This window comes from Alosa sapidissima, chromosome 13 (genome assembly GCF_018492685.1).
Source record: "Alosa sapidissima isolate fAloSap1 chromosome 13, fAloSap1.pri, whole genome shotgun sequence".
Classification (NCBI taxonomy): domain Eukaryota; kingdom Metazoa; phylum Chordata; class Actinopteri; order Clupeiformes; family Clupeidae; genus Alosa; species Alosa sapidissima.
This window is the reverse complement of record NC_055969.1, coordinates 32,392,145-32,406,865: the sequence shown is the minus strand read 5'-3', so window position 1 is coordinate 32,406,865 and position 14,721 is coordinate 32,392,145. Positions and strand designations below refer to the sequence as shown.

General features: G+C 43.1%; 1 protein-coding gene across 3 annotated transcripts in view; it reads left to right on the top strand.

The window, feature by feature from the left end:
- The window catches only part of rictorb (RPTOR independent companion of MTOR, complex 2b), a 49,542-nt gene that overhangs the window by 10,819 nt on the left and 24,002 nt on the right, over nucleotides 1–14,721 (top strand). For all 3 annotated transcript variants that reach the window (XM_042058711.1, XM_042058712.1, XM_042058710.1), the window contains exons 6-17: nucleotides 1,406–1,469; nucleotides 2,530–2,656; nucleotides 3,039–3,208; nucleotides 5,195–5,262; nucleotides 5,721–5,788; nucleotides 6,861–6,943; nucleotides 11,930–12,017; nucleotides 12,264–12,354; nucleotides 12,576–12,642; nucleotides 12,779–12,859; nucleotides 13,642–13,742; nucleotides 14,012–14,177. In XM_042058711.1, the coding sequence (XP_041914645.1) occupies nucleotides 1,406–1,469; nucleotides 2,530–2,656; nucleotides 3,039–3,208; nucleotides 5,195–5,262; nucleotides 5,721–5,788; nucleotides 6,861–6,943; nucleotides 11,930–12,017; nucleotides 12,264–12,354; nucleotides 12,576–12,642; nucleotides 12,779–12,859; nucleotides 13,642–13,742; nucleotides 14,012–14,177 (1,174 nt within the window). The remainder of the gene's footprint in view (nucleotides 1–1,405; nucleotides 1,470–2,529; nucleotides 2,657–3,038; nucleotides 3,209–5,194; nucleotides 5,263–5,720; nucleotides 5,789–6,860; nucleotides 6,944–11,929; nucleotides 12,018–12,263; nucleotides 12,355–12,575; nucleotides 12,643–12,778; nucleotides 12,860–13,641; nucleotides 13,743–14,011; nucleotides 14,178–14,721) is intronic.

Here is a 14,721-nt window from a genome sequence, read left to right as displayed (position 1 = left end):
TTAACCAGTGGTCAAGAACTGCACAGTTCCTCGTTTCTCACCGAGAAGAGCTATTTGTTTTGTCAATAATATGTATGGCTTTGTGTTGATTTCACTAAAAAGGCGTACTTGTTTTTGTACAGATACAGAACACCTAGCATGGCACTACCAACACAAAGGTCAAAGTGACAAATTGATAACCTTCCTCATAATGTTTAATATGGGAAACATTTCTTCAGTGATGAAGTGTGCAGCGGGGCCCAAGCGTAACCATGAGTGATGCGTTTTTTTTTATAACCCGCGCCCGCCCGACCCATTTTGGAGATCCAATCCGCCCCCTTCCGACCTGACAATATATGTGTTTAACATCGACCCGAACCCGACCCGACCCAACATGAAAATTCCTAATTTTAATGATAAGTAACGTGGTTGCATCAATATCATGTAGCCATGATAATGTTACTTTACTTCACAAGACATTCATATAGGCTAATAAATAATTAAACGCAGTCAATGTACAGTAGCCTTGTCTAAAAGTCTATGTTAAACTGCCAATTACAATGGGAAACATCTGGACTTAAGAACAAAGAAGCCTTACCAACCCTTCATCCTCTCTCTTTTTAGATTTTTAATGTAGAGAAAACACTCATAAAACGCAATCACAAATTAATAAGAAGACCGGGATGATTAGGCCATGCTATAGACTAATTAAACTAAACTTAATCAGCCTACAGGCTAGTGTAAACGTCTGTGGAGTGTGGCAACATCTGTGGAAATAACTCACTCTTTTTTTTTATCTAAGAGTGAGCTGAGAAGCAGGGACGTTGCCAGATAATCGTGGTTAGGATCTAAATATTATCCGTTCGCTTACACCAGGTGTTTTATGAAATAGAAGCTGATTTAGACTATCATCTGGATAATTAGAAACAACTGTTTAATTTTATTATATGGATAGGCTTTGTCCCCTCCAATGGGGTATTGCCTGCGGGTCATATCCGGCCCCCGCAACACTAGTAACCATGTATAGCATCCGCCATCACATGTCCCTTAACCATATTGACCTTTTGATGAGGCTGCACGATTTAGGGTAACTATCTAATTCCGATTTGTCTGACACATTTTGCGATTGTATGATAATTTTTTGAAAATTAAGCTTCAGTTCAATATTCCGAAGTTAGTTTATGTTGGACCATTTCTGATTGGTGAGAAATGCCCTAGTGCATGAGAGGCTATGTTAGGTGAGCTTCACTGTTTGGATGTTGGATGAAGGAGGATGTAAAAATTGTAGGTGTGACCAGATTATCCATTTGGATAGAGTTGCGAGCTGCACAATTAATTGCAGCAATTCAAAATTTGATTAAAGATGAATTAATTGTGCAGCCCTACTTTTGATCTTTGACCTGTAACCGTATTATCCTTTGTGCAGATGCATAGACATCCAGCAGAGCAACGAGGTGGAGCGAACACAGGCTCTGCGCCTGGTGCGCAAGGTGAGTCTGCCATTAACACACACATATATCCACACATCTAAAGGCACACACACGTATGGCCATCCGGTTAGAGGTGTGTGTGAGAGACACACACACACACACACACACACACACACACACTCACACACACACTCAGTCTGTTCACATCTTGCTAGAACACACCCAAACCAGCAGTTGATCTTCAGTCTTGTAGAGACTGTTTAGAGAAAAAATGAGGTCAGGAAGCTTGTAAATGGATGTATTCATATTTTATTTGCTTATTCCTATTAATCTAACAATTGAGAATATTGTAGGATAAACATAGAATTTCCCCTGTAACTTCCACAGCCTGTGAAAGTTGAATTTGGGTTATTTAAATGATTACAGGGGATTGATAAATATCCCCCATTGTGCCATGGAATTCTCAGGAAACAATTGCAATTGGCCTCTCTGTTTTGATAATGCTGCCGTCAATAAAGGAGTGTTTGTTTTCGTATTTTTCTGCAAGACACATGGATTTCCTGTGTGTGTGTACGCGTGTATAGTGTGTGTGTGTGCGTGTGTGTGTGTGGGTGGATGGTGGGGTTGCTGGGTGGGTGTTTTTTAAACAATGCACTCTTTGATCTGAGCGGCCTTCTGCCTGCATTCAGTTAAAATGCAAAAGAGCAAAGCTTTTCCCCTGCGTCATAACATAATGTCTGTAATTCCAAGGTATTATGGAAATGATGGCGGGAGAGTAACGCCTTGTAATGGAAAAATTTTGACACTCTCTGCTGTGTCATGTATGCGAGAGAAAATGTTTTGCTGTAGAAAAGTTTAAGACATATGAAGCTGAGATTTTCCAAACAATATATTCTTCATCAGTTACTTTTTCATTTCATTTATAGATCTTAGTGATTTGCACTAGCAGAGAATTCATGTTTCAGTTTTATGTAAAAGGCTACGATCCATCTCATTTACCCGGCAAGCATATTGAAGCTTTAACAAGATCTCATCAGGTATGTTTCTCTCTCTCTCTCTCTCTCTCCCTCTCTCTCTCCCTCTCTCTCTCTCTCTCTCTTTCCCTCCCTTCTCTGTGTAGATGATCACTGTGAACGCTCTAGTCTTCCCGAGCTCAGTCACTAACTCCCTCATCGCCGTGGGCAACGATGGACTGCAGGAAAGAGATCGCATGGTGCGAGCCTGTATAGCCATCATCTGCGAGCTGGGTAATCACACTTGTACAACTACACACCCACACCCACTCATGCACAGATATGCGCAAATATATGCAAAGAAACTAGACAGGCACCAACAACCATGCACGTGTACCCAGTATGGAGTCCTGAAAGGGTCACTTTTCTATGGTGGGAATATAGGTCTTTTTTTATTTTATTTTACATAATACATTGTGAGGGATCACAAAAGTATATTGTGAGGGAATGCAAAAATGTTTTCCCACCTCAAGCAAACAAAAAAAAAAGTCTCACCATGTCCCCTCTGGGGCTCCATACACATAGACGTATATTAACGGAGTGTGAACTCTGTGTTTGTGTGTGTGTGTGTGTGCGTGTGCGTGTGCGTGTGCATGCACGCGCTCTAATCCGTCAGCACTGAAAAACCCAGAGGTGGTGGCCCGTCGTGGGGGCCTGAGCACCATCCTGAAGAGCGTGATCGACTGCCAGCTGAGCCGCATCAACGAGGCGCTCATCACCACCATCCTGCACCTGCTCAACCACCCCAACACGCGCCAGTACGTGCGGCCTGACGTCGAGCTGGAGGTAGGAGCCCAGACCATGGTACAGGGTCAACCGACCCTTCTGCCCTGCCTCACCCAATGCCCTTTCAGTCTTGATGTTTTGAAATTGAAAGTGGCTGTGTTAATTGTCACATGACTTGGACTCGACGATTTTGATGAATTTAGACTGGACTTGAAAAAATTAGAAATGACTTACAATGCTATTGACTTGACTTGACTCGGACTTTGCCCCTTTCACTCTTAATGACTTGTGGCATGGGTAAAATGATTGTATTGTATCAAAATATAACTATTTCCTGCCCATACCAATTTCAGCAGTTCATCTAACGTTACACCTGCAATGCAGCATTATTTTTCATGGCATGCAGGGTCTCTTATTGATGAGAAAGGAAATGGTATTATTCATCAGACGCTCCTGTTTGTCGCCAGATTATAGTGGATCCTCTAATCCTGTGATGTTGTTCATTATATAGGTAGCCTTTAATTTCATGTGCTCTACGGGAGCTAACTGAAACTATCACGGAATCATCATCAATGACTGATGGTATTTCATGTTTACAACCATATCAGCTTTGTGTTTTGTAAAATAAATAGCAATAAATGTGAAAGTAGATAAATGTTTATTCACCTGGTATTGAGTAAGGCCTTGATGACATTAAATTGCTTGATGGAATGCTTATGAAGGCAGCATAGTTATTTGTTATTGTAGGCTAACTCTTGCGGCCATGTTTATCTATTCAATGGAAGTAACCTAGATAAACTATCAAACTACTGCATAACATGTAGGCTACTTGGACAGGAGTAACATAAAGGTTCAAATTAATTTTAAGAGTGCAGTAGGCTATGTATAGTAATACAGTAATATAGTAGTAAATTCCTGATATGTGCAATACGAGCACTCAAAGAAGGGAAAAATCGGAGCATTTGTTAGCTTTCATTTGCACCAACCATTTTCTATCGCTAATTTGCATGTCAAGTAAATCACATGTTAGCCTACTGGGTGGGGAGTGTGTGCTTGTTGCTTAGAAGGTCTCACGCACAGAGGTTAGGCGGGGAAGGAGGAGGGGGCAGCACCTTGCCTCGGGTCTGGAGCGGGGGGAGCGGGGAATAGCGCACAACTAACGCAATCAGTGAGCCAAAGTCAATCTCTTCGGTTGCCTCCGTAAAGCACATTCCATTCATAGTATTCATAAAAGGCCTGCAGTTTCACTCTCACAGACAGATAGGCTGCACCCACACACTGTGCTTTACATTTTTAGACAACGTCTTATTAAGGTCTATAAGAGCAGAGCAGGAAGGACTGTTACTGTAATCGTGCACACAGACTAAAAGACAATACATTGAGAACAAGGGATAAGGTATTGTCCCAATAAGACGAACAGATTCTCAATGGAAAGCAGAGGGGTCATGCTTTGTCCAGAAGAAACTTATTTTCCGATATTGACAGACGGACATTACATTATCCCGCTTAGTATATGGTTACTTGCCAAAACGAGGAAGGAAAAATTACCGCAATGTTTTTTCTAAATTATTATGTTACACTTTTGTGGCTTTCGCTGAGAAAGAAATGGTATTTTACAGTTTCAGGTGTTGATTAGTAATGTATTACTTGCTCACTTTCAGCAAAGTTCCATTTAGATAGCAGAACAGACTACTTGCGTAATGATATGAAAGACGCCAATCAGAAGCACAAAACTCGTTGCCATTGACCACGTTCATTAATTTGTCGCAGCAATCAAATATAAGAGATATTGGACTACCGAATGTTGGAAAGGCCCATTCAAAGTCAGAGGAGCTTTCTGCAGCACTTTGTAGAGATAAAGAAATATATAAATGACTCTCATTAACATGTAGCGAAAAAAGATGCATGTGTTGATAATTTGTTAATGAGAGACTATTTTTGACCTAATGTTCTAAAGGATAAAATGGACCTTTTAAATAAAAAACTTTGGATGTTTAGATGTGAAACTAACCATTTGTAACTGTTCGGTCCTCTGTGTTTCTACAGCAAATCCTCGCACCTTACACAGACTTCCACTACAGACACAACCCTGACACATCGGAGGGACAGCTCAAGTAAGTGTGTGTGTGTGTGTGTGTGTGTGTGTGTGTGCGCGCGCATGTGTGTGTGTGTGCTTGTCTACTTCTTGGTTTTCATGCTATTCGTTCGGATTTAGTAAATTCCATAGTGGATTATGATTAGTTTCTATGAAATTAATTCTATGAATAGACTCTTGGTTAGGGGAGCAGTCAGAGATCCTCTGCTGTTTAGAAGGCCCAGCTCCGCTCTGTTAAGCGGCCGTGATGAGTTAAATGTTTTACATACTGATTCCTGTGTCTTTACTTTATCTTACTCCTGCTTACTGTCTGTCTCTTATGTGTTATGTTGCGTTGAATTGGTGTGTGTTTTATGTTAAGCAGCTGTGTGTAGCACTGTAGGCCCAATACAAATTTCCCGTCTGGGACAATAAAGTTCATCTAATTTAAAATGGCCGATTTGGTGACATTTTTTTTTAATAATTCTCCCCCTGCAGAGAGGACAGAGAGGCTCGTTTTCTGGCGAGTAAGATGTCCATTGTGGCCTCCTTTCGCTCCTGGTCAGGTGAGCTTCACACATTTCATGTGTTTCCATTTGAGATGAACATTAGACCATCAGCTCTTTCCACACTTTTTGTTTACTTTCTATTCATTTGCAGTGTCTGTGTATCTCTATCTCCTCCCATTATTTATTGATACCATTATTGGAAAATAAATCATTAATATCCGGTAATAACAGCATCAGGCCCATGCCTAATGTGTTTGGAGAAGCCCTCTTTAAAGTGAAGTTGAAAGTGAAGTCTTTAAAGTGAAGTGCAATGACTGATTTAGATCCTTGTGCTGTTATTGTTGACATGGGGGAAGGGAGTTGTTTTGAGTACACGTCCCTGTGTGACCGTGTCCTGCTCTCACTTTCACTGTGCTTTCGGGCATGTGCTTGCGAGGACCATGTTGTGTGTCTCGTTATTACTGCCGTGTTGTCCTCTTAATCTGCTCAGTCACCTCGTGTTGTGTGTTCCTTTGTGGATGTTGTTACTGTCCCCATGTGAAGTGTCCTCAGTGTGTGTCCTCGATATCTGTCTTATTTGTACCTGTGGTGGTTGTCCTGGCTGTCCTAATGTAGCCTGTCCTCTCGCTAACCCTGAGGGCATTAGAGGTCTGCTGCTGAGATGTTCTCTTGCCTTACTTTGCTTTGTAAGCCTTATTTCACCCAATGTAACATCATATGAAATGTTATGCTCTGTGTGTGTGTGTGTGTGTGTGTGTGTGTGTGTGTGTGTGTGTGTGTGTGTGTGTGCGTGCATGGGTGTGTGCGCCTGTGTGTGTGCGCCTGTGTGTGTGCGCCTGTGTGTGTGTGCGCGTGTGTGCATGTGTGTGTGTGTGTGCGTGTATGCGTTCGTTCAGGGTGCTGCTGACCTCATAGCGAGCTGATTGACAGTGTTCCTGTTTGTCTAAGACAGCCGCCTCTGCCACTATGGGTGTCCTCAGCCACCCTGACAAACCACACGCTGCTTTGTCTGAAACTGTATGTCTGTGACGACCCTGACTAACTCTGCACTGTCTCCCTGTGTGTGTGTGTGTGTGTGTGTGTGTGTGTGTGTGTGTGTGTGTGTGTGTCTCCCTCTCTCCAACTGTAGGCATCATTAACCTCTGTAAATCAGGCAACTCTGGAATCCAGTCCCTGATTGGCCTGCTCTGTATACCAAATATGGAAGTGAGGGTGAGTGGACCGGGGTTTGTTGGGGGTGGCGTGCCAGGGTGTGGGGCAGGAAGCTCTCCGACAGGGCGTGGTCGCCGAGTGGACCAGGGTTTGTTGGGGATGGCGTGCCAGGGTGTGGGGGTGGCATGCCAGTGGTCGCCGAGTGGACGGGCCTGCAGTGTCGGCCCCAGCATCTCCGAGCAGGTCGTCTCGCCGCTTACCAGCGGTGCCTGCTGGCGCTGACATGTCTCTGTAGCAGAAGTGAAACCGCCTGTGGTGGCTTGCTGTTGTTTGCTTGAGCAGGCTTTCTCTCGGGGGCAGGATGTTTGCGAACGGTACTGCTCACTGGTGCCGATGGTGGTGGTGGTGGTGGTGGTGGCAGCGGCAGTTGCACTGATATTGTCCTGGCACCTTCACCTGCAGGTGAGAATGGCATGAGGCCTGGCCCTGGCTACACGACATGTCTAAACTTGATGTTCATTCTTGTGCAGCCCAGACAAATATATATACAGGGTTCTCACGGGTCATGGAATCGCTCTAAAAAAGTCAGATTCTTGAACGCTACACGGCTGCTCTGAAATCTTTGGTCACTATATTGTACCATTCATTACATTTGACTTGAGAGTGGGAACGAGCCTTTTTCTAGGTCCGAATTAAATTCACAAGACATTTATACATAAATAACATATAAAGTTAAACTTGATGATCTACTCTATTATTTCACCTTAGTTTGAAGAAAATAAAATGTATAAAGTAAGGGATAATGTATAGAACGCCGGTCATTATTGGGAAAATAATCCTGGCAGGGTGAACCGGACCCCGTCGTGAGAGCGGAGGGGTCTTGCTTCGCACTGAAGAGACTTATTTTCCTTTTTTTTAATGACCGGCGTTCTATACATTATCCCGCTTATTATACGGCTACTTGCCAAAACTAAAAAATAAACGCCACATGATATGTCTCTTTACATTTATTATGACGGCCGCGCAGCGAAGCGGCGGTCATATAGGTTTAGTCAGATTTTTTGTTTTTTTTTCGCATGTCCAAATTTCCGTCAAGGATTCCCGGGACACTGAAAGACCGGGGTAGACGAAACTTGGTGGGCATGTAAACCCCATATGGATAGCATGGAACCATCGTTTTTCGTTTTGATCTGTAGCCCCCCCGCTGGACTGCACCCCCCGAAAGGAGGGTAGGGCAGACACAGTTTTCTGTGAATATCTCGAGAACCGTAAGGTTTAGAAGGACCATTTTTTTTTTGTATGTTGATCTCAAGGGGCCATGTCAACCCATTCCATAACCACTCATTTCATGTATAGCGCCACCTAGTTAAACACAAAAAAGTAAAAATGAGATGTTGTAATCACAGGTATCTGTGACCTAACATAGTCAAAACTGCATGAAATTGGAAGTGTAGGATCATTATGACACCCTCTGTATGCACGCCAAGTTTTGTCGAATTCCGTTCATGGGGGGCCACACAATAAATTAATTTATGTTACTATACACCAACTGGCCTGTAGGTGGCCGGAGACAGTTTTCTGTGAATATCTCGAGAACCGTAGGGCCTAGGAGGTCCACCTTTTTTTTTTTGTATGTTGGTCTTAAGGGGGCATGTCAACCCATCCCATTACCACTTATTTCATGTATAGCGCCACCTAGTTAAAAATTAAAAAGCAAAAAATTAGGTGTTTTCACCACAATATCTCTGGCTGACATGGTCAAAACTGCACGAAATTGAAAGTGTAGGATCATTATGACACCCTCCAAATGCATGCCAAGTTTTGTGAACTTTCGTTCATGGGGGGCCTTACAATAAAATAATTTATGTGTACATTTAGTGACTGTACACCAACAAGGATTCCCGGGACACTGAAAGACCGGGGTACACGAAACTTGGTGGGCATGTAACCCCACATGGATAGCATGGAACCATCGGTTTTCGTTTTGATCTGTAGCCCCTCCGCTGTACTGGACCCCCCGAAAGGAGGGTAGGGCCGACACTAGAGGCCTAGAGAAAAGACAGCTATGGTAACCTAACAATTAGGATTTGCTTTGCCTACACTGCTGTTTGGTTGTCCCAAACTTTGAGACGATCCATACTCGCATTAACTGAATCTTATCAACCCGAACTGCGATGTTCCAAAGAGAGTGACAGGATGCAATGCCTAATAATCTCACTGCCTTCGGCATAACTGCTAACAGTGCACCTAGGCCTACTGTTAAACACCTGAAAAAATATTAAGCTGCTGTTTTCTTTTCATGACGAGCACTAGGCCTACGCTTAAATGATTTATGACTGAATGGAACGTTGCGTTTTTAAGCGCCAGAACTGCTTATCACGTCGTGTGACAAAGTTTACACCAATCATCATCTTCTAATGTATCCTTATGTTGAAATGTCCATTCTCTTTGCCCTAGGCTATCATTTGTGCGCGAAGCATGTTTCAATTAAGACAATACACAAGCTATTTTTTATTGTTGTAATATTGAATGATTTCATGAATAAATTGTACGCACAGTGCGTACAGGATTACGGCTGGTGGCGCCACTGACCAAGGCCACAGTAGCCTGTGAACCTCTGATTTTCAAAGGGAAATCACAGCAAACGCAAGGGCAACTCTTCTCTTCAATTTCCCTTCCAAATTACTTTTTATTGTCTGAAGAATCTAACATTCTAACAGCAACAGCAAAGCAAATGCAAGCTAACCAAAGTGCAGTCGGTTCTCCCGCCATGGTTTTTGAAATCACACACCTGCTGTATCTGAAGCCCCACACACGCATAATAAGGCCTACGATTATCACTCTACACACCCCCTGTTGCACATCACAATTTAATTTACTATAGCTGATCCTGCCTTCTGGCTCCCCAAAATGCCGCATCATGTGAACAGATCAGCAGGCCGGCAAATTTTCACCTCGCTTTCAGACACAAAAAGACGGCAAAAAGACGTCTCCTCTTCCAGCAAATTTAGCGGGATCTCTGTGTGAAAAGGCCTACAGTTTTCTGTGAATATCTTGAGAACCGTAGGGCCTAGGATGACCAATTTTTTCCGTATGTTTGCCTCCAGGGGTAATGTTAACCCATTCCATGTGCACACATGTGCATAAACAGATACACACGCACACACATACATTCACAGTAATCATACGTATGACACATACTCACACAGTAGACATATGTACGCATGCATGCACATGCACAAACACACATACTGTACGCAGGCAAACACACAAGCACGCACGCACACACACCCACACACATAAACATAAACGTGTACACGCACACATGCACACAATTCAAGAATTTCTCAGAATTATGAACAGGCAAGATGGGGGTGGGGTTGTATAAAATGAATTTTACATGTGAAATCTATGAACTAATCATGTTTTGGTACTTGTTGTCTAGCAGATACCAGTGAGAATTGAGTGTAGATAATGCAATTTAGTGAGACCGTTAGAATCATATAGGCCTTTCAGCGTGATTTATTTTTGTGGAAAAAATGTGCTGGACTGGGCGGCGGTCATATTTTGTACCACTCTGCGGTACATCTAGTTTGTTACCGTTTCGTCGTTGCTTTTGCTTAGAAACAAATCGTTTGCAACGGTAGCAAAGGTCTGTTATACAAAATTATATGACCTCCGAACGTTGGGAAGCCCCATTCAAGTGAATAGAGCATTCTACAGCATTATAAAGAGCCGTGTAATACATAAAAGAGAATGCAAATAACAAAAACTAGAACTATCTTCAAACTAAATATTATTGTATTTCAAACAAATGAGTTATTTGTTATTAGTTATTAGTCAAAGATTAGTTATTGGTAGTATAGTATATGGTAGTATATATAGTATATATATATATATATATATAGTACAGTACAGAACAGTATAGTACTTTTGTCTTTTTTCTGGACATTAGAATGTACTATATATATATAGTATATATAGTTTTAAGTTTAGGTGTAAGTAAGTTTTTTTTTTTTTTTTTGACCCATTTCAGATATACTGTACCATACCCACCCATGTATGGTACAGTATATCTGTTTGCTGTTGTGGTGAAATCTTAATTAATTGTGGGTGGGAAGGAATATTGCATTAATGGCATCTGATGCTACAAAATCAAAGTGAATCTCTGATCGGCTCTAAAGATGACTGAAAGACTCTGGCTATAAGCGAGGGAAGTATCCCTACGGGTACAGTAAAGTGCCTAACTAAACTAACTATTGAAGCGACTGTTGGTCTTTTCAAAGAATCTGGTAGGCTGAGCCTTGCTATGAACTCTCATGCCTTATGGCCTTGTGACGGTACACTATCAAACGTCTCTCTCTCCTTCCCTTCCTCCCTTCTCTCCCTCCTTCCCTTCCTCCCTTCTCTCTCTCCTTCCCTTCCTCCCTTCTCTCCCTCCTTCCCTTCCTCCCTTCTCTCTCTCCTTCCCTTCCTCCCTTCTCTCTCTCCTTCCCTTCCTCCATTCTCTCTCCATTTCTTATGGTTTGACCAACAGAAATATGAGACACACTACTCCCACAAAGAGAGTGGTCACTAGACGTGACCAGTGACGACACAAGTTCATGAAGTCTATTGGTGCGCCCCTGCTAGGAACAAAACACTACTGGCCACCAAACAGTGCTGGCCACCTTTTGACACCCTTCACAGATAAAAAGCACGTGTGAACCAGGCATCTCGGTGGGACTGAAGTAGATTCTGACCTGATAGTGGTAAAAAGAATGAGTCCACTCCCAGTCAAAGTGAAAATGGAAGCAAGTCTGAAACAATCTTGTGGATGACTGGAAGGCCCTGTTACATTAGAAATGAAGCCAGTTCTGTATGACTCACTGTAGAGCAAACACTGGAGGCAGAGTGGGAATAGAATAACAAACTAATCTGATCTTTTTTAAAAAGTGTGTGTGTTTGTGTGTGTGTGTTCTCCTTTACACAAGGTTATTGTTGAGGTTTTGAATATGTGTGTGTGAGCTGAGCTGACTTGCCCTGGCTGTGTGTTTGCCTTGGCAGAGAGGGTTGCTGGAGGTCATGTACGACATCTTCAGACTCCCTGTTCCCGTCGTCACACAGGACTTTATCGAGGCACTGCTCAGTGTGGGTGAGTTATGTGTACTCCAGTACAGACACACACACACACACACACACACACACACACACTAGCTGGAGTGATGAGATTCACCTTGGCACCTGGCATTGCTCCATTTTAATAAGACCTTTTTTCACAGCCCCTTATGAAAAACGTTTGTGTGTGTGTGTGTGTGTGTGTGTGTGTGTGTGTGTGTGTGTGTGTGTGTGTGTGTGTGTGTGTGTGTGTGTGTGTTCTTGTTCTTGTTCCACCTCTCAGATCCCAGCAGGTTCCAGGACAGCTGGAGACTCTCTGATGGCTTTGTGGCCTCAGAGGCCAAAATGATTCTCCCTCATCGAGCGCGGTCAAGGTGAGCCCCTGCAGTATGGCCACGAAACTAGCCTCACTGTGTCCCACGTCATATTTAAGCTATGATGGCTAAATACGATGTAAAAATGCTGACATTTTTGTTTTTGCTTTTTTAAGGTGTTGTGTGTAGGTTGTTTTTTAGTTCCAACATTCTAAATGATCTAGATATAGAACCAGAACTTCTCAGCTCTTTGATTATGTTTCTCCTCTTTCTCTTTTCAGACCAGACTTGATGGACAACTACCTTGCTTTGGTACTATCTGCCTTCATTAGAAGCGGACTCCTGGAGGTAAGGTTATCGCAACATTTAAAGGTGTTAGTATTTTTTGTCAATAAATTATGATGTTATGATGTTCAGTGGCTAGCTGTATCTGTGTTTTTCTAGTGCAAATCATCTCATGTCCACCACTCTCTAATGTCCGCAGGGTCTGATCGAAGTGATCACTAGCAGTGATGACAGCATCTCAGTACGAGCTACCATTCTCTTGGGAGAACTTTTGCACATGGTAACTTTCTCAACTTTCTTTCACACAGACATGTTAACATACATATATATATATATATATATACATACATAAGTATACGTATATATACTCTTTTGATCCCGTGAGGGAAATTTGGTCTCTGCATTTTATCCCAATCCGTGAATTAGTGAAACACACTCAGCACACAGTGAACACACAGTGAGGTGAAGCACACACTAATCCCGGCGCAGTGAGCTGCCTGCAACAACAGCGGCGCTCGGGGAGCAGTGAGGGGTTAGGTGCCTTGCTCAAGGGCACTTCAGCCGTGCCTACTGGTCAGGGTTCGAACCGGCAACCCTCCGGTTACAAGTCAGCAGCGCTAACCAGTAGGCCACGGCTGCCCTCAAAATACATACATACATACATACATACATACATACATACTCTTCCTGTGATCCTGTGAGTGTCTCTGCATTTATCCCATCCGTGAATTAGTGAAACACACACAGCACACCGTGAACACACAGTGAGGTGAAGCACACACTAACCCAGAGCAGTGAGCTGCCTGCTACAGCGGCGCTCGGGGAGCAGTGAGGGGTTAGGTGCATTGCTCAAGGGCACTTCAGCCGTGGATGTGGGCATGGGAGAGCAGTGCTCAACCCCTTCCCCCGCCCACATTTTTCCTACTGGGTCGGGGATCGAACCGGCAACCCTACGGTTACAAGCCTGAAGCCCTAACCAGTAGGCCACGGCTGCCCCTAAATACATATTATAAGCAGTTTATATGTTCATTTAACTTCATTCTGTTTGTTCTTCTCTCTCAGGCCAACACTATTCTCCCACACTGCCATAGCCACCACTTGCACTGTCTACCAGCCCTCATAAACATGGCTGCCTCCTTCGACATCTCCCAGGAGAAGCGACTGTGAGTCTCTCCCCTTTGTCAGTCTAGTGGTGGTATTCATTTTACTGTTAGCACTGCTTTGTTTGTTAGCATTGCTTCAGTGTTGAACCTAAAATCTTAGTGTTGAATCAAGTTGCTAAGTAGCAGGTTTTGAATGTATTTGGGGTAGCCATCATTTTTTATTCAAGTGTCTTTCTGTGCGTTTGTGTGTGTTTATGCGTGTGTGTGTGTGTTTATGCGTGTGTGTGTGTGTGTGTGTGTGTGTGTGTGTGTGTGTGTGTGTGTTTCAGACGTGCAAGTGCTGCCGTGAACTACCTGAAGCGCTTCCATGAGAAGAAGAAGCGCGGCCCGAAGCCCAACAGCCTGTATCTGGACCACATCATCCGCAAGTCCGTGGCGCCGCACTACTGCAGAGAGCAGCAGCTCCGGCCCCAGAGAGACATCTTCAGCATCAAAGTACCATACTCCGCACTGCACCACAAACACACACACACACACACACACACACACCACAAATAATGGAAGATAAATATTTGAGAATTTTGAATTTAAGTGTGGATGTTGCTCGTTGAATGGCTTTTTAGCAGATTGGTTTCAATGTGTATCACCTTTTTTTTTGTTATTTATTTGAATCAGATTTAGTATCTTTTAGTAGATGTTTGTCTGATTATGTATGTGTATTGCTCTAGCTCCCAAATATGTGGCTCTGTGGGAACGCGTACCGCCATGACACTCAGAGATACAGTATAATGGGGCTTATCTAGATAGATAGATAGATAGATAGATAGATAGATAGATAGATAGATACATACATACATACATACATACATACATACATACATACATACATACATACATACATACACACATACAGTATGTATGTATGTATGTATGTATGACATACATACACACACACACACACACACACACACACACACACACACACACACACACAATCCCCAAGGGGAAATTCAAGGTCTGACCTGCACTGTTTCTGCAA